Consider the following 23784-nt stretch of genomic DNA (forward strand, 5'->3'; position numbering starts at 1 on the left):
CACGCCACACTGCAGCTTTGGGTCAACTGCACTGCTTTCCACTGTTTCTCAAGTGAATATGTCTGATACCTACCTTTGGTACCACATGTGTGACATTCACCCTTCAGAACCGTATGTTTGACATCTGTCCTTCAGTGTCTATATAGACCTGCTAGGGAGGGGCATATATGCCCATATAAGGCCCAGATCCTTCTGTGCCAAGGGATAAAGGGTCAATATACCAAAACCTCATTAAGAAATTGTAAGAAAAGAACCTGCAGGACACTATTTTTATTATTTATTTATTTTGAGCCAGAGTTTTGCTCTGTCGCCCAGGCTGGAGTGCAGTAGCGCGATCTCGGCTCACTGCAACCTTCACCTCCCAGGTTCAAGTGATTCTCCTGCCTCGGCCTCCCGAGTAGCTGGGACTACTGGCATGCACCACCACGCCCAGCTAATTGTATTTTTGTAGAGACAGGGTTTCACCATGTTGGCCAGGATGGTCCCGATCTCTTGACCTCGTGATCTGCCTGCCTCGGCCTCCCAAAGTGCTGGGATTACAGGCATGGGCCACCACGCCTGGCCAGTCATAGCTCTTTTAACCTGTCTTTTCCCCTTCTATTTCTCTTCTCCCTCTTCTATATCTGCTTACCTTCTGTTTCCTTTCACTTTCCTCTCGCGGTGTCTGACCACTGCTCTCTTTTATACGGTGTGTTGTGCTGAAATGGGACTGGAATTGGCAAAGGTACTGTGGAACGGCACCAAGAGAAGGGTTTCTGCAGCCTACATGTCTTGAGCAAAATCATCTCTTAGATGGGCTTGAAGCAATATATAACCCACCTCCCTGTAACCCTTTGGCTACATAATAGTTGTAAAAATCTCATGAACAGTGGCCAGCCATGTGAATCTTCATCTTCTTTCAAGATACTTCTGGGTCTGGATCCCAAAGGCCCTGACAAATGAAAGTACACAAACGCCCACCATCTGTTGCACCCACTCTACATCAGAGCAGCCACAGGACCCCACTGGCATCAGCCCTCTTGGACGGGTGCATCGCGGGCTGCAGAGTGGCTGCGGGACGTTGTTCAGCAGTGGCCTCACCTTGAGGTCTCTGTGGACGATGCCCATTCTGTGGAGATAGTACACGGCGTCCAAGACTTGGCGGATCAGAGTGCTGGCATCCTTCTCCGTATAAAACCCCTTCTCCACTATCCGGTCAAACAGCTCGCCACCAGACACCCTGGCAAAAAAGAACATATTAGAAGTTCGAGAGGATCTGTTGAATTGTGAAGGGAAAGCTTCCAATGTAATAAAAGACCCAAACTTTATTGCAAAAATGAATCCATTTTCAGATTGAGATGTTGTCCCCCTATTCCTCAGAAGCTATAGCCAGGAAATGTTTCCATGTCACAGCAGTGCAAATGTTTGGAACAACGTAAAGGAAATTTTAAAAAACAGGGTCCAAGGACCCGCCACACCTGGGGTCTGTCCAGGCCTTTGCCTCTGTTCTGCTGTGATGATGTAAAAAGTTTTTTTAAAAAAACCCTTCCTGAATACCAGCATCCTCAGATACAGGCAGATGACCCTGAATAAGATGTGTCCTTTGCATGAGACAGTATCCTTAAATGACCGAGAGTGTTGAGGGCAAAACACTGGCCTGCCAACGGGATGTCTGGGTTTTTGACCAAGTTCTGCTCCTAATATACTGAGCTATGAACACTCCCTGAATCCCTGGACCTTGATGTTTTCATGTGTAAAATTAGGGGATGAATCTGGTCAACAATGTCAGCAGTGAGTGGGACCATGCCCTTGGAATGATCAGAACCTCAAAGCCGCTTCTGATTTACGAAAAAGCAGGCAAAAAATCAACACGGTATTTCATCACTTTGCTTTGATTTTAGTGATGCTGTATCCTTTTTATTTGCTTTGCATTTCAGATTACATTTAACGTTTTTAAACATTTTTCAACATGGGACTAGGTTGGCAAGGGTCAAGAAGCCCTGGGGAGGCAACCTTTCTGGCACCTTTCAGCTCTGATATTTTATGCTGCTCTGAGTTCAACAAAATAATCGAAGTGTACGAGCTAGAATACAAACTCAACTAGTGTTCTCCAAATCAGTAAGCCATCTTGGAAATAAATTTCAAGGGATTTATTAACACTACTGAAAAAAAAAAAAGAAACATTTTTCAAAAACAAGATGAGACGGATTTGAAATACTAAAATCAAAAAGCAGCTTAAAAAACAACCCTTAAAGCTTTCATAGATACAACAAAAGACAAGCCCTAGGGTAACACACACTCATACACAAACACACAAAGATAGGATTCATTTTCCACAAGGCACAACAATTTATGTGCAATAACTGATCCACCGAAACCTTCTTCTAAAAAAACTAAACAAACAACCACTGCAGCTGTGAAAGGCCTATGTGCTAGTCTCTTCCATTACCTAGAGTCATAGCAGGCAACATTGCGCTCGGATACTGTTTCATTCCCAAGGCAAACTGACAATCTAGATAAGAAAGAAAAGGTGCTCAGGAGAAATGAAAAAGCAATTCAAAGAGTGAAAAGAAATGGAAACGACTGGGAGAAACTACACTTTGACAACCATGTTGTCTAAATGATCCATGCTTAGGTAAGCCAAAAGCCCAAGATATTCCTCCTGACACCAACTTCTCTCCACTTGTCATTTCTCAGAACCTTCCCCCAATAAGTTTCAACATTTGAAACTTTGCAGAGCTCGAGAAAGTACCACAAGAGGTAGACTGCTGTTAGGGACAAAGGGAGTCTGGGTGCCCTGGAGGCATTCACTTCTTCTTCTTCTTTTTTCTGAGACAGGGTCTCATTCTGCAGCCCAGGCTGGAATGCAGTGGCATGCTCACAGCTCTCTGCAGCCTTGACCTACAGGGCTTAAGCGATCCTCCCACCTACCTCAGCTTCCTGAGGAGCTGGGACCACAGGTATGCGCCACCACGCCCGGCTAATTTTTGTATTTTTAGTAGAGACGGCGTTTCACCACATTGCTCAGGCTGGTCTCAAACTCCTGGGCTGAAGAGATCCTCCCGCCTTGGCCTCCCCAAGTGCTGGGATTACAGGCATGCGCCACTGCACCCAGCCTGCATTCACTTAATTATTTATTCAACCACTCACTCAACATTTCCTGGGTGCCCATTACATGCCAGAGAGCATGCCCAGTGGGAGGCAATTGAAGCAGCTTTCGCTATGAAGGAGGGATGTCTGTTTCTGCTCTGTTTCGATTGTGCCCTTCCACATAGGCCCCCCTCCATTAGCGGCCTCCCTAACTGCTGTCTCCAGGGCTCGCTTCTCACCGTTCTGCCCGCTACTGTCTCCTCTCCTCTGCAGCTGCTGGAGGACCTCTGGCAAGAATGCTTACCCCTTCCACTGCTCCCACCACCTTCTGCCCTTAGGACCCCATGATCCAAACCTTGCCCGACCCTCTGCCTTCCTCAAAACCTACCTGTCTTGCTTCCCATTCTATCAAGGTCCTCTTTTTCCCCATTATGTGATATATAAGGTATGGATAAATTCTACTGAATAAAAATATCTGCATATATTTTCTGTCTTACAGCAGTGCCATAGGTCAGCAATGCAGTGAAAACCAAAGCATCAAAGGGTAGTATGTACTGTTGCAGAGTCTCAATGCTCTGCACATTTAATATTCTGCTTCTTACATTTCAAATTGCACCAGGGCTCTATTTTTCTGAACATTGCTTGGAAAGAATTTGGTCTCCTTAGAAACCGAGGCACAAGGGGAAAGTTTAGAATCCTGCCAATAAAGAAATACGATAATATGATATTGTCATATATTTTTATGACTAATAAAAATATCTTCAATCTGCAAATCTCTTTGTACTTTTCAAAATTCTCCTTAAGCCTGCATTTCAAACACCTATGGTACTGTTATGAACTGAATGTTTATGTCCCCCAGAATTTATATACTGAAGACTTAATTCCCAATGTGATGATGGCGTTTGGAGCTGGGGTCTTTGGGAGGTGATTAGGTTTAGATGAAGTCAAAAGGATGCAGCCGGGTACAGTGGCTCATACCTGTAATCCCAGCACTTTGGGAGGCTGAGGAGGGCAGATCACCTGAGGTCAGGAGTTCGAGACCAGCCTGGCCAACATGGTGAAAACCCATCTCTACAAAAATACAAAAATTAGCTGAGCATGATGGCAGATGCCGGTAATCCTGAGGCTGAAGCAGGAGAAGTGCTTGAACTGGGAGGCAGAGGTTGCAGTGAGCTGAGATCATGCCATTGCATTCTAGCCTGGGCAACAGAGCAAGACTCCATCTCAAAAAAAAAAAAGAGGGTGGGGCCCCATGCTGGGATCAGTGTCCCTGTAAGAAGAAGGAGACCAGAACTCTCTCTTTACCATGTGAGGACACAAGAAGGCAGCTGCCTCCAAGGCAGGAATGGAGCCCTCGCTATAATCTTTCCATGCTAGCACCTTGATCTTAGACTTGCGGCCTCCAGAACGGTGAGAAAATAAATTTCTGTTGTTTAACCCAATCTCTATGGTATTTTGTTGTGGCAGCCAGCACTGACTTATTCACAAAACTAGTTGTGAGGTAGACACTGTCCCAGAATCACTGCTGGGGAAATAAGTTTGGCAACATGGCAAGCTGCACGTCTCATTTTCAGGCTTGCAGACCATGCTTAGGTTGGCTGTTTGGTTGCTGAGTTGATTGACTGTGAGATTTTTTTTGAGTCAGACACCTTCTATGGCAAGCCTCCTGTGTGCATGTTTGAAAGCTCCACATCAGAAATGAAGTTCTCCAATTAAAACATGCAAAGCATCAGAATGAAGTTAGAAGGGACAGGGGTCAGGTGATTGGGGAAAAGGAGTAGAACCATAGTAATATATCAATACATTAAAATGAATAAATGAGGCCGGGCATAGTAGCTCATGCCTGTAATCCCAGCACTTTGGGAGGCCAGGGTGGTTGAGACTGCAGTGAGCTATGATCGCAACACTGCGCTCCAGTCTGGGTGAAGGACCAAGACCCTGTCTCAAAAAAAAAAAAAAAAATACAGTGAATCAATGGCATAATACCTATTAGGAGAGAGGCTCAGCTTCATAGGATGCAGATCTGGAAAGGTCAACAGGCTGGCAAAGATTAAGGAAGCAGAAGACAGAAGAGATAGTCGAAAATTCTCTACTCTTCTGAATTCCAACTTTGAAGTTTATTTAGAATAACCTGCCTCTTCATTGAACTTGGCTTTGTTCAGTTTCTTTTTTTTTTATCTTTTTTTTTTTTTTTTTTTGAGACAGAGTCTCGCTCTGTTGCCCAGGCTGGAGTGCAGTGGCATGATCTCAGCTCACTGCAAGCTCCGCCTCCCAGGTTCACACCATTCTCCTGCCTCAGCCTCCCTAGTAGCTGGGACTACAGGCGCCTGCCACCACGCCCAGCTAATTTTTTCTATTTTTAGTAGAGATGGGGTTTCACCGTGTTAACCAGGATGGTCTCGATCTTCTGACCTCGTGATCCGCCCGCCTCAGCCTCCCAAAGTGCTGGGATTACAGGCTGAGTCACCGCGCCCAGCAGGGTTGTTCAGTTTCTAATCTTCCTTGCCTAAGACAGTATAATGCTATTGTATTGTGTGCAAATTTTAAATATGCAAATATGAAATCGTTTGATATAATAATCTCAGTAAAATTTCAGTATGTCTGCCAAATTTTACACGATCCAAATCCTTTCAAATTAAGAAGCAATTGTCAAAAAACATAACATCATTTTGAAGTTGCTGGACCGAGTAAACTCAGCTCTGATGACACAGTGGTATACTGCAATGCAGTCTAATCGAGTCAGTATGCAATGTATCCCTTGTTAGTCCTCGGCCAACCATGCTGTTGTTTACATGCATTCAAAACTTCTCCATCTGATTTTGGTAGATATCCTGTTATCTTACAATTTACTGCTAATTGTAATTTAAAGTATTTTATGTCTTCGAACAGTATCAACCACACATTCATTAAAAGGGAGCACTTCTGCTACTGCTGGAAGCAGCCTCCAACAATCCATTCTACTCTAGTATGGAAGTGAGACGTAATAAAATAATATGAAGAAGGCCAAATAGTACAATGCTGTGAGAGCAGTCTGAGAAATACTAGCCATGATGCTAGGGTAATAGAAAGTAGTGGCACATCAAATATTTGAAATTCACCTTCAAAATACCTTTGAAATTCACAAAGTCTGCCCTATGACAAGGCCGGGGGAGTGGAGAAGACACAGGGGCACGCTGCAAGGGCTGTGCGGTCTCAATGGGCCCCAGAACAAGGCTGGTTATAAATGTGTTTTCTAAGCAGCATTTCTCTTCCTTATATTTAGTCCTAAGAGGGAGATACTCTTGAAATCTGTAGGCCGTGATGAAGAAAGGCTACAAACAAACAAAGCATTTTTCAACTGAGAAACCCCAAGGTCCAGAAGGCAGATATTTACATTTTTAACCTGGCTTGGAGAAAGTTAGTTTCCATCTTCTCGATCTTTTCCTCAATCAAGATCCACCTTGGCTGAACCTGAGATTTCCCTCTTTCCACTAAAGGCAGCTGTCCATCGTCCCACACTGCTGCCTATAATCGTCATAACTTCATTAGGTTTGGTGCCCACCCACACACACTCCCTGCTCCTGGGGGGACTCCCTCACCCACTTCTGGGAGATTAAGGTTTCATTTCATGCAACTCTCCCCTCAATATTTTCTTCCTTCAACAAATCCTACTTTAATAATTTTTAAAAATCTTTATTCTTAGAATTCCATTTCACAGTATCTTCCAGGCCTCAATCTGTTCAGAAGTTTCCAAAATACAAACACACGCCTTTCCATCTAATAGACTGGCTATATTTAACCACATGTATTTGGTTACACTCTGATTCTGGGCATTCTGCCTTCTTCATATCTGGGTGTTATGGACTGAACTGAGTACCCCTAAAATCCATATGGCGAAGTTCTGACCCCCCAGTACACCTCAGAATTGGACTGTGTTTGGAGATAGGGCCTTTGAAGAGGTAACTGAGGTTTAACGAGGTCGTATGGATGGGCCCTAATCCAATAGGACCAGTGTCCTTACACAAAGAGGAAGAGACACTGGGAATTCCATGCACACAAGGACGACCACGTCAGGACTCAGCAAGGAGACAGCTGTCTGCAAGCCAAGGAAAGAGGCCTCAAGAGAAATCAACCCTGCTGACACCCTCATCTTACACTTCCAGCCTCCAGAACTGTGAGAAAATACGTGCCTGTTGTTTAAGCCACCCAGTCTGTGGTATTCTGTTCCATTAGCCCAAACAAATACACCAGGCAACGTAAAGGGTCTTCCATACTCACGTGAAGTGTCTTTGAATATACATTCTCTTTATACATTTTTTCCAGGTTTATTGGGGGAAACCCACCCACCATGTTCGCTACTTATTGTGCTTTGTTTCTTCACCGCATCACGGAATGATCCTTTTCAGAACCAGACAGTATGCTGTCTCTGTTTCCAATAGGCGCATAGTCCAGTGTGGCACACTCACACACAGCCAAGTAAACCAGGGAGTGAATGGCTTTGACGGTGGAGGGAGGCAGAGTGGTGAAGGTGCTCTGGAAGACTTCAAAAGAGCACCCGGAAGGGACCCCTGGGAAGAGGCAGGAGGGGGCGATCTGAGCTGTCTTAAAAGGAGGAGCAGGCTGGGCATGGTGGCTCACACCTGTAATCCCAGCATTTTGGGCAGCTGAGGTGGGTGAATCACCTGAGGTCAGGAGTTCAAGACCAGCCTGGACAACACGGTGAAACCCCATCTCTACTAAAAATACAAAAACCAGCCAGGTGTGGTGGCGCACTCCTGTAATCCCAGCTACTCGGGAGGCTGAGGCAGGAGAATCACTAGAACCAGGGAGATGGAGGATGCGGTGAGCCAAGATCATACCACTGCATTCCAGCCTGGGCAACAAGAGCGAAACTCCATCTCAAAAAAATAAGAAATAAAACTAAAAAGGAGGAGCAGTATTTAGTTAAGTGAAGAGAAGCCCAGAGGGCAGCCAAGGCCCATTAAATGGAATTATACTGAAAAAGGGGAACCAGTGAAAGCAGCCAGAACTCATTCTTTTGGAGAATACAGGCCATGAGAGAAGGGTTAAATGCACACACAGTAGAACCCCGCCACCTGAGGTGCAGGACTGTTCTGTCTGGGGAGCCACAGAAGCTGCTCTAGTTTACAGTCAAGACACCAGTGACAAATGACTTGCCACCTGTGACCCTAGCAGGATGCAGGGCTGGACATGGCAGAAGGGAGAAACTGAAGGCTGAGGAAAGGTTTCCTGGAGGAGGTGTCTCCACTACCTTTGTGTCTCTGGAGTCCAGCAGAGCACTTGTTGAACTGCAGACGTTGCAGCTGATTCTCAAAGCAAGAGGAGGCTGAGAGAGACAGGAGTTAGGGAGAAGAGCATGAGAGGCAGGAAGGAAGCGGATACGGGAAGAGGCCTGATGTATCTAGAAAACGCAACTGGTTGAGGATGAAGTCGAGTCAGGAAGAGTTTTGAAACTCAAGCAGTGGAGGCTGGATGTGCTGCCTCAGATGACGGTCAATGCTAAGCTGCTGGTGTCCTAAAGTTTCCCATTTCCGAAAGAGATGCCACCGAGAGGGGTTATGATCTGTGGAGTGGGTCTGGGGTGGAGGCATCATGGAATAAGGGCCCGTTCCTCGATATGTCCACTGTCTTTCAACAGAGGTCTGCAGCTGCTGTCACAAGCTCCCTGCTGTGTTCCTCTCTGTTTTCTTCTCTCAGGTTTGCTCCACACAACACATCCACATCGGCCAGCTCTGTGGTGGACACTGATTTTCTAGCCATCCAGGCAGAAGCTTGAATTGCCCTGGATGGGACCTCAGTGACTTGTTACTATCACCTGCTTCTAACTCTACCCTCTCAGTTTCCAGCCGGTCGCCCTTCAAAGCTGGCCAGGAAGAGTGTGGTTATGTCCAAAACAGTGCACAGGCTGGGCGCGGTGGCTCATACCTGCAATCCCAGCACTTTGGGAGGCCGAGGCGGGAGAATCACCTGAGGTCAGGAGTTTGAGACCAGCCTGGGCAACATGGCGAAATCCCATCTCTACAAAACATAAAAAAATTAGCTGGGTGTGGTGGTGTTTGCCTGTAATCCCACCTACTCAGGAGGCTGAGGCACGAGAATCACTTGAACCCGGGAAGCAGAGGTTGCAGTGAGCCCAGATCATGCCACTGCATTCCAGCCTAGGCGACAGAGCAAAACTCAGTCTCAAACAAAACCAAAACAGTGCATAAGAAAGCACTAAAGACACTTTAATTTTCCTTGGGAGACTTGCTTGTCAAGACTGATAAAGAAATTCTACTTTTGCATTACTTATAAAAAAAGAGTTAAAGGATTTGTCAAGAAATCATTAGCGTGATCAAGATTTCAACAGAAAATAGCTAATCCCATCTAACTCAAAGCACCTGTTCACATTCCAAAGATGATAAGTTAATGACAAGTCATTTTAATTTTTTATATTCCAAGAGGGTAAACCACATTTATTCACGTTGAATCGCCAACACATACAACTTTTCTATTCCAGTAGGAGAGGGAGAGAAAGAAAATGAGTAGATTAATGAACAAATAGATACATTTGAAAGTGCCAGAGGGTTAGAAATGCTGGGTGGAGAGGTGAAACAGTCTAGTGGGCGGCTGGTACAGTCACTGTTTAGTGCACTCAGTAACGGCTCCTCTGAACGACACGAACGAGGCAGCCACGTGTGGTCGGGGAACAGCATTCCAGAGAGAAGGGTGAAGCAGCCGGTTCTAAGATCCCAAGGACCACACAGGTGGGATGGTATTTGGAAAAAATCTCACAGCTGAGTATTGTGATGTCTGCATTAATTAGATATCTCTCTATAACCTTTTAGTTTAATGAGGACTTGTAAGATGAGGGTCAGAGCTATCAACCTAGCATGAAATGTCCTAGGTTAATAAACCAGTCACTGACATGGCATAGCCCCAGCTAGTGACCTTCTGGTAGCACACAGCCAGCATGAGCTTTATACTAACAGATGTTCTTGAATGTATGAATTTTTGAAAATATTTTGTAATTAGCTCTTTGATGGTCACATATTGGCCGTTCTACAATTAGTCCAGTTAGGAAGATTGTACTTGGCATGCGGTATGGCGCGACCTCTGCTCACTGCAACCTCCGCCTCCCAGGTTCAAGTGATTCTCCAGCCTCAGTCTCCCAGGTATCTGGGACTATAGGCGCGCGCCACCACGCCCAGCTAATTTTTAGTCGAGATGGGGTTTCACCATGTTGGCCAGGATGATCTCGATCTCTTGACCTTGCGATCTGCTCGCCTCAGCCTCCCAAAGTGCTGGGATTACAGGCGTGAGCCACCATGCCCGGCCAATTGTTTTTCAATTATACTTTTTTTGATACTAAAGTCATTTGATATTCCTTGAGTAGATGACAAGTGGAAGAGACAGGAGATGGCTGTCATAGGCCTCGGAATATGACTTGGTTACAGACAGTTCGTAAGACCAGTGGCTCCCGGGGAAGGAAACTGCCAGTGGCTGTAGGCACATCCTGGTCTCTCTTGGGTCAGTGACTCTACTAAAAACTTATGGAGAACAATTATGCAATTACATATGCTCGAGAGATTCAGAATGTGAAGACAAATTGATAGGACCCTGATTCTATGACAAGCCTAAAAGATGCCTTTAATTCCTTTGTTCAGTTTTAATGGGAGTTTATTATGTGTATGTTTAGTATGTGTATATATTTTTTTATTTGGACAAATATAAGGGGGACAAGTGCAGCTTGTTACATGGAAATACTGTAGTGGTGAAGTCTGACTTTTAGTGTAACCATCACTCAAAGAGTGTGCCTTGTCCCCATTAGGTAATTTCTCATCCTTCGTCCCCCTTCTACCCTCCCGAGTCTCCCACATGCTAGGTCCATGTGTACACATTATTTATAGTATTTACATTTGTTCTAGTGTTTCTCAGCCAATGGGGATCTCACTGAAACTCCTCTAGCGCAAGTGTGGGTAGGCACATGCATTTAGACAATCTGGCCAGCACGGTGGCTCACGCCTGTAATCCTAGCACTCTGGAAGGCCGAGGTGGACAGATCACCTGAAGTCACGAGTTCGAGACCAGACTGGCCAATATGGTGAAAACCTGTCTCTGCAAAAATACAAAAGTTAGCCAGGCATGACGGTGGGTGCCTGTAATCCCAGCTACTCGGGAGGCTGAGGTGGGAGAATCGCTTGAAAACCTGGGAGGCGGCGATTGCGGTCAGCCGAGATTGTGCCACCGCACTCCAGCCTGGGTGACAGAGCAAGACTTCATCTCAAAAAAAAAAAAAAAAAAAAAAAAAAAAAAAAAGATAATCCAAGAAAGACCTAACAATGCCTTTGAAAGAGCAAAGATGAAACAAAGATTGCCTGTCTATTGCTCAGCCTTGCAAAACTTGACTCACTGCCTTTGTTGGTGAAGTCTCAGTGGCTTCTGGGTTTACTTTCTATCGGTAGCACTGACAAAGGTGCATGGCCCCAGCCGCCCACTGCATGGCTCCCCGGCTCCGTGCCGGCTGCTCAGGCTGGGACCTGCAGAGCCCTCACACATTTTTGTCTTTCTACCCGTACTCATTGCTTAGGTCCTAGCTTGAAGGTCGTTAGTACAGAGATGCCTTTCCTGACCCCTAGATCAGATCAGACCCCTCAATACATTCACTCTTAGCACCTGTCTTTCTGCATAGCACACACCAGTTATACTTAGGTGTTAGCAGAGTTACTTGGGTCAGGCTCCTCCTGTCCCACCCTATCCCAGACTGTGAACTCCAGGAAGGCAGGGCCATGCCTGCCTCATTTACCACTATTTACCCAGAGACTGATATGGTCCTTACACAGAGAATAAGTGAACCAAGTATTTGCTGACTAAAGAAAGATGATGGCTGAGCAGGGTGGTGTTCCTATAATCCTAGCACTTTGGGAGGCTGAGATGGAAGGATCATTTGAGGTAGGAGTTGGAGGCTGCAGTGAACTATGATCGTGCCACTCACTCCAGCATGGGTGACAGAGCAAGACTCTGTCTCTAGAATAATAAACAAATGAATAAATATTTTGCACAAAACTGCATAGTGAGTGGGGTGTGGTCTAGCTGGGTATAGTGACCTTAAGCAGCCATGTAAATTCTCAAAGCATGCAGCATGAAGCTCACGACAGAAGCCTTCCGAAGCCTACCTCCTTTATTTTATTTTATTGGAGGAGACAGAGTCTCACTCCATCACCCAGGATGGAAGGCAGTGGCGTGATCTCTCGACTCACTGCTACCTCCACTTCCCGGGCTCCGGCAATTCTCCAGCCTCAGCATCCTGAGTAGCTGGAATTACAGGCATGTGCCACCATGCCCAGCCAGCTTTTGTATTTTTAGTAGAGACGGGATTTTGTCATGTTGGCCAGGCTGGTCTCAAATTTCTGACCTCAGGTGATTTGCCCACCTTGGACTCCCAAAGTGTTGGGATTACAGGTGTGAGCCACGGCATCTGGCCTGCCTACTTCCTTTAGTTGACTGGCTGCTGAGACAATCCTCCCTCAACTTCTACTTCATTCATCATTCATTCATTAATTCTTGACTTTCCCCACCCCTTAACCTTGATAGTGGTTTGCACGTTGTACCCTTATTTCACCAATGGTCTCTCCTCCTGGCCTCTTCTGCTCTGAGTTTGGCCTTTTAGCTTGGAGTGCGCGCCCCACACTCAGAAGAACATTCTGGAGCCCCCAGCCCTCCCAGGGAACGGCTGTCCCACCTGGCTGGTCCTGGCTTTGTGCAGGGACCCCGAGCAGACAAGATTTGGTGACTTCCCTCTGCAATCAAAGGTCACATCTAAACAAAAGAACCCGTCAGCACATTTTAATAACCATCCATGTCAAAAATCATGCCAGAAAACCATTTAGAATGGTCTGCTAAAGGGTAAGTGAGTGAGTGATACGGCACAGCATGTGCGCATGGGGTGACCCCTGGGTGGGGACAACTGGCTGGCAATGGCATAGCCCAATCTGTGCCACATGGACAGGGTGGGGTAATCAAAACACACATAATCAGTGCCTGGGGAAAAAAAAAAGCAATTAAACCATGGCAATTTGTCAGTTGTGAATTTTGACAGCTAACAGTTCTAAAGCCTTCCCTTGTTATTGCACAAATGTACAGTATGTGCTGAAATGGCTTTGTCAATTGACGTGCTCTTTTAGAATTAAGATGAGGAAACAGACCAGCTGCCAGACATTCCAGGTAAGCATCTACGGTCCTTGGCTCCTTCTCACTCAGCTCAAATGGCTGCAACCTGAGAATAGAACAAAACCTCTACTCATGGCTATGGTGTAGGCAGCTTTTAAAACACACTTTCTGGCCGGGCGCAGTGGCTCACACTTGTCATCCCAGCACTTTGGGAGGCCGAAGCAGGTGGCTCCTTTGCGGTCAGGAGTTTGAGAACAGCCTGGCCAACACGGTGAAACTTTTTTTGTATTTTCTATTGAAAACACAAAAATTAGCCACGTGTTGGTGGCACCTGTAATACAAAATTTAGTGTGGTGGTGGGCACGTGTAATCCCAGCTACTCGGAAGGCTGAGACAGGAGAATTGCTGGAGCCCAGGAGGCAGAAGGTGCAGTGAGCAGAGATTGTGCCACTGCGCTCCAGCCTGGGCGACAGAGTGAGACTCCATGAAAACAAACCACACTTTTCATGTGTTCCAGTCCCCTTATTGGACAAAAGCCATTCTTACAATGGATTTTTTTCTTTTTTGACTTTCTAGCACCTACACATTCATCATCCACATTTAGTATAGAGGAAAATAAGACACGACGTGACACCAAATGAGAACACTGCAACATGATCAAAGACAACATTTTTAACAACCTATAAAACCACATTATGTTTGTATTAATTAATAGTATGCACTAGCCTTAATGTTAAAAAAATGACAAAGAAAGTTTTCTCCCCCAATATTTATAAGGTTTACTAAGGATGGATAGCACGGTTCCCAAAGAATGAACAGCAACCATGTTGCTGTCCTGAAATTTAGGTTGTAATTTTGAATACCTCCTGGGCATCACGCCCAAAATTTAGGAGCTGCCCTCCAGCAAAGACGGTCAGTCAAGGTGTGGAGCATGGTTAGACCTAAAGTTCATGCTTTTACACTTGCAACTGTCTCTCTATAAAAACCAATCACTAATTAAAGTAATTGTAGAAACACTCATTCATTACAATCAAATTGAACAGAGAAACAGAAGCCATAGAAAGAATTTGCAGCCTCCTCAACCCCTTAAGATTTCTTCCTCTGTTTTCATCAGAACACTCTGTCACTCAGGCTGCCATGCAGTGCTACAATCACAGCTCACTGCAGCCTTGAACTCCTAGGCTCAAGCGATCCTCCTGTCTCAGCCTCTCGAATAGCTGGGACTACAGGTGTGCACCACCACGACTGGCTAATTTTGCTTTGCTTATTATCAGTCCTCGCTGATGGACTGATGGACATTTCGGGGCTCTCCCTGCTATGTACACTTGTCAGCAGGAGCTTTCCAGGCAGGACACGGTAAAAAGCATCTTCTGGTGAGCTGTGGGACTAGCTACTGTCCTTCTCAACAGATGAGTTACTCTGGTCAACTGAGGACCCCAAAACCCAAAGCTTACAGCAGCTACCAGTGTTTTTTTCTGGTTCCACAAAGCAAGCCTTTTCCAGGAACTCTTGTCTTTTCAAGTTTTTCAACGGTGCTCAAGGAAAACTCTGAGTCAAACACCAGTGCCCCCATCCCTGCCCGTGGGCTCCTCCCAACCCTCAGCATCCCTCCAGCCAGAGTCCAAGTCCCTGGTTCATGCCTGCAACCGCATGAGTTTCATGCATTCTTCCCCTTCTTTATTCTCAATGTCTTAGCACATGATGGCTCCCTGCCACTGAGGTTTTACAAGAGACCCTTGACAAATTTATTTCTGATTGAGACTATTCTGAAGGACACTAAGCATGCTTGCTTTTGAACAATTTTTAACACAAAGAACAGGAAGAATTTAAACACCATGAGCTGTGGAGGGTGAAGAGAGGAATAAAATCGCATTGTTCTGGCCAGACCAAATTCCGGAATGGCTTCTTAGCATCCCTTCGCTGCATCCTGGCTGGGGCCGTGAGCGTTAATTTTATGGAACTTGAATAGGCCACAGTGGTCAAATATTTGGTCACACATTATTCTGGATGAGTGTGTCTGCTTTTTGGATGAGATTAACATTTAAATCGGTAGACAAAGTATAGCAGATTTAACTTCCCTAATGAGAGTGAGCCTCATTCAAAGACCTGGACGGAACATAAAAGGGTATCCCCCACCCCAAATATGAGGGGACCCCTCCTGCTTGACTACTTTAAAGCTGGGACACTGGATTCTTCCTGCCTTTAGACTTGAACTGAAATAAGCGCTCTTCCCAGGACTCAAGGCTTTCAGACTGAAACTCACACCATCAGCTCTCTGGGATGTCCAGCTTGCCAACTGCAGATCTCGGGACCCACCAACCTCTGTCACCATTGTTTATATTAGTAAATCTCTTTCTGGCTAGGTGCAGTGGCACATGCCTATAATCCTAGCACTCTGGGAAGCCAAGGCAAGAGGATCGCTTGAAGCCAGGAGTTCAAGACCAGCCTGGGCAACATAGCAAGACCAGTCCCTGCTCCCCTCCACCGTCTCTTCAAAAAATAAAAATAATTGGCCAGATGTGGTGGTGCACACCTGTAGTCCCAGCTCTTCAAGACACTGAGAAAGGAGGATTGTTTGCACCCAGGAGTTCAAGGCTGTAATGAGCTATGATTACACCACTGCACTCCAGCCTGGGTGACAGAGTGAGACCTTGTCTCTTAAAAAAACAAACGCCTGTAATCCCAGCACTTTGGGAGGCGGAGGCGGGTGGAACACGAGGTCAGGAGATCAAGACCATCCTGGCCAACATGGTGAAACCCCGTCTCTACTAAAAATACAAAAATTAGCTGGGCGTGGTGGTGTGTGCCTGTAGTCTCAGCTACTCAGGAGGCTGAGGCAGGAGAATCGCTTGAACCCGGGAGGCGGAGGTTGCAGTGAGCCGAGATCGGGCCACTTCACTCCAGCCTGGGTAACAAAGTGAGACTCCATCTCAAAAAACAAACTAATTAACAAAAAAATTAAACAAACAAAAAAAACTCTTTCTCCATCTATTTGTCTATCTCTATATATCCTATTGGCTGTTTCTTTGGAGAACCATAAAACAGGGGCTTTCTGCTTCTAGGGTTCCTTTAACCCCAACTAATGACACTGTTGTAGTATCAGAAGGATAAACTGATCTGTTCTCTAAAATGTAGGAACCTCAGACGCCTTTTAGTTAAACCCCCCATGTCAAGATGAGGAAAGCGATGCCTTCAGCTGTGGTGTGGCTCACCCCCGCCCCCGTCACACAGTTCCGTGTGGCACAAGGACATGGCCTCATGCTGTTTCCTGTGAAACACTCCTTTCCTCAGTAGCTCTGGTCACGATTACAGAAGGGAAAGCAGATGGCAGAAAAAATAATGTGGAAAGAGAACAGGAACGAGAAGTAGAACAGGATCTGAGACGGCAAGGTCAGGGAAGCAAGAAAGAGAAGGTGTTCCAGGAGCAGTCTGCTCAGAGACCCCCGAAATATTTTCCTGTAATGTGGATGGAAATGTACAGCATAGAAAACTCACATTTCTTTTTTCTTTTTTTTTGAGATGCAGTCTCGCTCTGTTGCCCAGGCTGGAGTGCAGTGGCCGGATTGCGGCTCACTGTCACCACACCTGGCTAGTTTTTTGTATTTTTTTTTTTTTTTTTTAGTAGAGACAGGGTTTCACCTTGTTAGCCAGGATGGTCTCAATCTCCTGACCCCGTGATCCACCCGTCTTGGCCTCCCAAAGTGCTGAGATTACAGGCTTGAGCCACCGCGCCCGGCCGAAAACTCACATTTCTAAACAATAAGCCTAACGTTCCCATGTCCCCCCAATTTCTGTCAAGCTCTTCTAAAACATGTTAGCCTCAAGTGGACAGATTTGAGATTCAGTAACTTTTTAATAGCTTTACAGGTAACATAGGCATCGGGACAAATACAGTCGGCATCAGGACAAATATTAAATGTATCTTTGATGACAAAAACACTTTGATGCAAAACCAATTAGAAGCCTAAGATGTTGTCTAAATACCAAAGGGGTCCTGGGACATACTTTCAACTAAGTGACTGTTCTTGAGTTGTGGTATTCTGGAAGAAAGTTGTCAGATTTCACTGGCCAGGCACAGTAGCTCACGCCTGTGATCCCAGCACTTTGGGAGGCCGAAGCGCATGGATAGACTGAGGTCAGGAGTTTGAGACCAGCCTGGCCAACATGGTAAAACCCCATCTCTACTAAAAATACCAAAAATTAGCCGGGCGTGGTGGCAGGCACCTGTAACCCCAATTACTTGGGAGACTGAGGCAGAAGAATCTCTTGAACCCGGGTGGCGGAGGTTGTGGTGAGCTGAGATCATACCATTGCACTCCAGCCTGGTCAACAAGAGTGAAACTCCGTCTCAAAAAAGAAAAATAGAAAATTGTCAAGAGTTCTTGCATTTGGAAAAACAAAACTACAACAAGAATCCATATGTAGCAACACTTGAAAAACTCACAAAAGGGACCTTAGATAGAGATGCTTTCTTCAGTGCTACCAGAATTGTTGACCTGTCTGATTCCCCTCAGCACATTCTGTTTCTAGTATTCTAGTTTGCGTGTGTGTGCGCGCGCACGTGCGCACGTGTTCATGCGCGCATGTGTTTATGTTATTTGAAAATAACTATAAGCTTTGGTCAATCTGGGTCTTAAAAAATACAGCAGAGCCTGTTCAATGAGGGAGTCCAGAATGGACATTCCCATGGTTCTATGAATGACAGTGGCTCTCAGCAGCCACGACCACTACACCTGATCCCTGAGCACAAAGAATGAAGTTTCGTGGGCATGGAACTGAGAGCCTCAAGCAAGAACCTGACTTGTTTTGTTGTTTTTAGAGACAGGGACGCACTGTGTTGCCCAGGCTGGAGTACAGTGGCGTGACCACAGCTAACCACAGCCTTGAACTCCTGGGTTCAAGCGATCCTTCTCCCTTATCCTCATGAGTAGCTGGGATTACAGGCATGAGCTGCCATGCCTGGCTAATTTTTTTAATTTTTTATTTTTGTAGAGACCAGCTCTCACAATGTCGCCCAGGCTGCTCTTGAATTCCTGGTCTCAAGTGATCCTCCCACTTCAGCCTCCCAAAGTGCTGGGATTACAGGTGTGAGCCACTGTACCCTGACTTTTGTTTTTAAGCTTCGCCTTTCTTTGCTGTCAGTGTGTTTTTTAAAATATGCCTTTCTGCCTCACACACACTAGTACAGCTACAATTTAAAACCAAAACAGCAAAAAGGAAAATAACGAGTGTTGGCAATAAGAATGTAGAGAAAGTGGAACCTCACCCATTGCTGGTGGAAATGTAAAATGGGGCAGCCACGATGGAAAACAGTTTAGCAATTTCTCAAGAAGTGAAACTACAGCATTATGGGATGACCTAGCAATTTCATTCCTTAAGTATATACCTGTGTGATCTGAAAACACATTCATACAAAAACTTGTATATCAACGTTCATAGCAGAATTGTTCATAATAGCCAAAACGTAGAAACAACCCAAATGTCTATCAACTGATGAATGGAAAAACAAAATGTGGTATATTTACATCATCCATATATGGCATATTTTAGCCATAAAAAGAAATGCAGTACCAATACAAACGACAGCATGAGAAACACATTGAAAACATTATGCTAAGGGAAGGAACCAGACACAAAAGGCCACATATTATATGATCCCATTTATATGAAATATCCAGAACAGGCAAAAAAATTTTTTTTTTGAAACGGAGTCTCACTCTGTCACCCAGGCTGGAGTGCAGTGGTGCGATCTCAGCTCACTGCAACCTCCGCCTCCCAGGTTCAAGCCATTCTCCTGTCTCAGCCTCCGGAGTAGCTAGGATTACAGGCCCGCGCTACCACATCTAGCTAATTTTTATATTTTTAGTAGAGACGGGGTTTCACCATGTTGACCAGTCTGGTCTTGAACTCCTGACCTCAAGTGATCTGCCTGCCTTGGCCTCCCAAAGTGCTGAGATTACAGGCGTAAGCCACTGTGCCCCGCCCAGAACAGGCAAATCTTTAGAGAGAATGTAGATTCACGGCTGCCAGATGCTGGGAAGGAAAGAGGAATAGGGACTGCTAGTGAGTTTAGAGGTCGTTTTGGGGGTGATAGGAATGTTCTGAAGTTCTGTAGTGGTGATGGTTATCCAACTCTATGAACATACTAAAAACCACTGAATTGTACAACTTGAAAGGACGAATTTTATGGTATGTGATCTATTCCTATTTTTTAAGTGCATTCTTCTCTTTTTTTATAGCCCATTATTTCATCAACAGGAGCAGAAATGTGCCAAATGAAGGCAGATTTTTACATAACCTTAGAAATAGCCCAGTTTTCCCTTGTCTTTGTTTGTTTCCTTTTTCTTTTCTTTTTTTCTTTTTTTTTTTTTTTTGAGACAGGGTCTCACCCTGTCACCCAGGCTGGAGGACAATGGCGTGATCTTGGCTCACTGCAACCTCTGCCTCCTGGGTTCGAGTGATTCTCCTGCCTCAGCCTCCCAAGTAGCTAAGATTACAGGTGCCTGCCACCATGTCCGGCTAATTTTTGTATTTTTAGTAGAGATGGGGTTTCATCATGTTGGCCAACCAGGCTGGTCTCAAACTCCTGACCTTAAGCGATCTGCCTGCCTCGGCCTCCCAAAGTGCTGGGATTATAGGCGTGAGCCACCACGCCCGGTCTTGTCTTGGTTACTTGTTCAATCTTTGTCTTTACTCTTCCTATTTTCTGGTGACATACCAAGATGACCTCTCATCAGGGCCATGCCTCCTTTTCCACACACCCTTCCTCTTTTAACACCTGCTGTCTCGCGCACATCCATATCTGTTTAAACAGTCCCCGTCTCTGACACGGGTTCTCCTCTTGAAGAATAAAGTGGAAGAACTCTAAAGCATGCAGCCCTTTGTCAGATGTGGTATTCTTAGACGACCTCAGGGAATAAACCACTTAACACAGGGAGCTGGAGTCATTCTCTTTGGAAATAGCTTTTAGTTAGTTACATCTGCCAAGATCTTCTAGCTAAGAACTTCACTGAGCTGAAACCTCACTAAACGTGATTTGCTTCAAAATCTACCAGACATAATTTTAAAAAGAGTGTGTGCCATTAGGGTGATGAAAATGTTCTAAAACTGGATTCAGGTGATGGTTGCACAACTCGGCCAATTTACTGAAAATCATTCGATTGTACATTCAAAATGAGTGGATTTTACGGTACATAAATTACACTTCTGCTGTGCACGGTGGCTCACGCCTGTAATCCCAGCACTTTGGGAAGCCAAGGCAGGTGGATTGCCTGAGCCCAAGAGTTGGAAATCAGCCTGGACAACACGGTGAGACCCTGCCTCTACTAAAAATTTAAAAATTAGCTGGGCTTGGTGGCACATGCCTGCAGTCCCAGCTATTTGAGGGCTGAGGTGGAAGGATGGTTTGAGCCCAGGAGTTCGAAGTTGTGGTGAGCTATGATTGCATCACTGCACTCCAGCCTGGGCAACAGAGTGAGACCCTGTCTAAAAATATATACACACTTCAAAAATGTGTTAAAACACAAAAACAAAGGGGAGCAGTGGGTGTAGGCAGAGAGAGGGCAAGATGGGCCTCGTGTGCACATTGTCCCCTCAGTGGAGGGGATGCTGCTGGGTGTGGCCTTGCTCTCCCCGTAAGGACACCCCAGATGCTGGCACTGTTGGCTGAGGCCAGCTCTTAGCTGAATCCCTCACCTTTAGCATATGATAGCTAAAGATCCCTCTCTAGGGACAGCTCACATCCAGACAATGAGAGGATGTAAACGTCCATCTTCTCTCCTTGTCCCAAAGCAGGAGAAATCCCTGCAGGGCCATCTCATTTCCAAAATTCTGGGATGGCTGAGTCCTTGCTGAGCCTGCTCTATGGCCCAATTCCTTCCCCAGCCCTCTCCTGCTTCCCTCCCTTCCCAGCAGATGGGGACTCTCCACAGAAAACCACCTGCTCCCAAACCTCTGCTTCAGAGGCTGTTTCCAGGGAAACCGACTTAAGACAGAGGCTTGTGACATACTCTCTTTACATCTGTAAATGCTGAACGTTTTTCATAAGAAATAAGAAAACCAAAAAGTTCCCTGAACAGAAGCACCACAAACTCTAGGGAAAACATATCTGATGTTTCACAGCCTGTAGCCAATACAAAATTTGTTGTCCATGGTAGAAAGAAACAGAGCAAGGCAAGCCAAGAGGGTGCCCCTCACTGCCCCTGAATCTCGGGGTCAGGAGCCTGGTTCAGCGTGATCAGTGCCTTCCTGGCTGCCCTGTAAGGACTGTGAGATGTATTTACCCATCTGTGCAGAGCGATTTGTTGAACTTAGGTCTAACCCGGTGGTTCGTAACTGGTTTTTGTTTTTTTTGGTTTTTTTTTGGTTTTTTTTTTTTTTTTTTGAGACGGAGTCTCGCTCTGTCGCCCAGGCTGGAGTGCAGTGGCCGGATCTCGGCTCACTGCAAGCTCTGCCTCCCGGGTTTACGCCATTCTCCTGCCTCAGCCTCCCGAGTAGCTGGGACTACAGGCGCCCGCCACCGCGCCCGGCTAGTTTTTTGTATTTTTTAGTAGAGACGGGGTTTCACCGTGTTAGCCAGGATGGTCTCGATCTCCTGACCTCGTGATCCGCCCGTCTCGGCCTCCCAAAGTGCTGGGATTACAGGCTTGAGCCACCGCGCCCGGCCGGTTCGTAACTGTTCTAAGAGCACGTGGTCTCTGCTAAGCACGAAGAAAGGAAGATGGGAAAATCTGAGCGTACCCAGGCTCTCAGAGAGGTAATGAGAAGCCAGGAAGGTCTGTACCCACATTTGAATTTAGAATCCATCCATGTGTTTCCTTCATTTAATACACTTGCACCCTCTGCTAGGAAGCCTGGAGGCAGAAGGATAATAAGATTTTGGTGATCAAATGATTGAAAGTCACAGATACAGGAGAATTTGAGTGCATTCAACATTTTCAGTCTCTTCCATCAAAAGGATGATGTGGAAAATCCCCTTCCTTTAGGCAGTCCAGGAACCACCAATGATCTGAAATTGCCTTGCTTAAGAAAATTCCAAATGTCATTCGAAATTTCAGGTTAGCTCATGATTATTAACTCCCACTGGCACATGAGGTGAATATTGTTAGTGCACTAACAAGTTCTCAACCAAAGGGATGTGAGTGACCACTTCTGTCATGCTAGGTTCAACTCAGTACCCAGTACTAGGGAATGTGTTGTCCTGTGCAAAAAATGAAACAAAACAAAACAAACAAACAAACAAACCAAAAACAGAGCTCTCTCCAAAAGAGGCAATGCCTCCCAAAATCTTGAACTGCCTTGGCTCAGCTATTTGTGTCTTGTTCAAACTCTCAGCTTCTCTAGCCTCATTGGTCCATCCTAGCGCCTTTCTGGTTCCATCTCCTAGTTTCGTTTCTTTTCTTTCTTTCTTTCTTTTTTTTTTGAGATGGATTATCCCTCTGTTGCCCAGGCTGGATTGCAGTGGCACGATCTCAGTTCACTGGAATCTCCACCTCCCAGGTTCAAACACTTCTCCTGTCTCAGCCTCCCGAGTAGCTGGGACTACAGGCACTCGCCACCACGCCTGGCTAATTTTTGTATTTTTAGTAGAGATGGAGTTTCACCATGTTGCCCAGACTGGTCTCAAACTCCTGCCCTCAGGTGATTCACCTGCCTCCACCTCCCAAAGTGCTAGGATTACAGGCGTGAGCCACTGTGCCTGGTCCATCTCCCGGTTTCTGGTCTTGTCTCTCTCCCTTGATGTGGTACCTCCACGAAACAGTCATTTATTTACAAAACCAGCTCTGTGCATTTCCTTCATGGGGTGGCCTCTGGGTGCCTTTCCATGCGGCCACGCCAGGGGATGTCGGGGAGGGCTGCACAAACAGAGGGCAGAGGTGAGGCCCCAGGGAGGAGCTGAGCACAGACAGACAGATTCACAAAAGGAAGGCAGAGAAATAATATCCCAGGCCAGGCGCGGTGGCTCAAGCCTGTAATCCCAGCACTTTGGGAGGCCGAGACGGGCGGATCACGAGGTCAGAAGATCGAGACCATCCTGGGTAACACGGTGAAACCCCGTCTCTACTAAAAAATACAAAAAACTAGCTGGGCGAGGTGGCGGGCCTCTGTAGTCCCAGCTACTCGGGAGGCTGCGGCAGGAGAATGGCGTGAACCCGGGAGGCGGAGCTTGCAGTGAGCTGAGATCCCGCCACTGCACTCCAGCCTGGGGGATAGAGCGAGACTCTGTCTCAAAAAAAAAAAAAAAAAAAAAGAAATAATATCCCAGATGACGGGATGAAACAGCACACTCGGTTCCTACTTCAGATACTATTTTTACAAGTTAGGAAATATATTCGGCATAAGTAGTACCATCGTCCGACTCATTACTGCTGTCAATCTTTGCCTTTTCAAAAATATTGGTGCAACTGTACAAATTCCACTTGCTTCTCACAGGAAAGCTATTGCTAGTCTCATTTTAAGGATAAGGCAACCAGGTTACAGGAAGGAAAAATGATTCAATGGGTGAGTAGCTGAGCTGTAGTGAACTGAGACCGAGAGAGCACCATACAATTAGGGGTCTTTTAAAAT

The 23784-nt window shown here is 45.9% G+C and overlaps 1 protein-coding gene across 7 annotated transcripts in view; it reads right to left on the reverse strand.

The window, feature by feature from the left end:
• The window catches only part of LOC105490615 (calcium/calmodulin dependent protein kinase ID), a 491371-nt gene that overhangs the window by 74214 nt on the left and 393373 nt on the right, over positions 1-23784 (reverse strand). For all 7 annotated transcript variants that reach the window (XM_011756412.3, XM_011756418.3, XM_071070483.1 and 4 more), the window contains one exon: positions 1081-1219. In XM_011756412.3, the coding sequence (XP_011754714.1) occupies positions 1081-1219 (139 nt within the window). The remainder of the gene's footprint in view (positions 1-1080; positions 1220-23784) is intronic.

This window comes from Macaca nemestrina, chromosome 9, assembly GCF_043159975.1.
Source record: "Macaca nemestrina isolate mMacNem1 chromosome 9, mMacNem.hap1, whole genome shotgun sequence".
Taxonomy (NCBI): domain Eukaryota; kingdom Metazoa; phylum Chordata; class Mammalia; order Primates; family Cercopithecidae; genus Macaca; species Macaca nemestrina.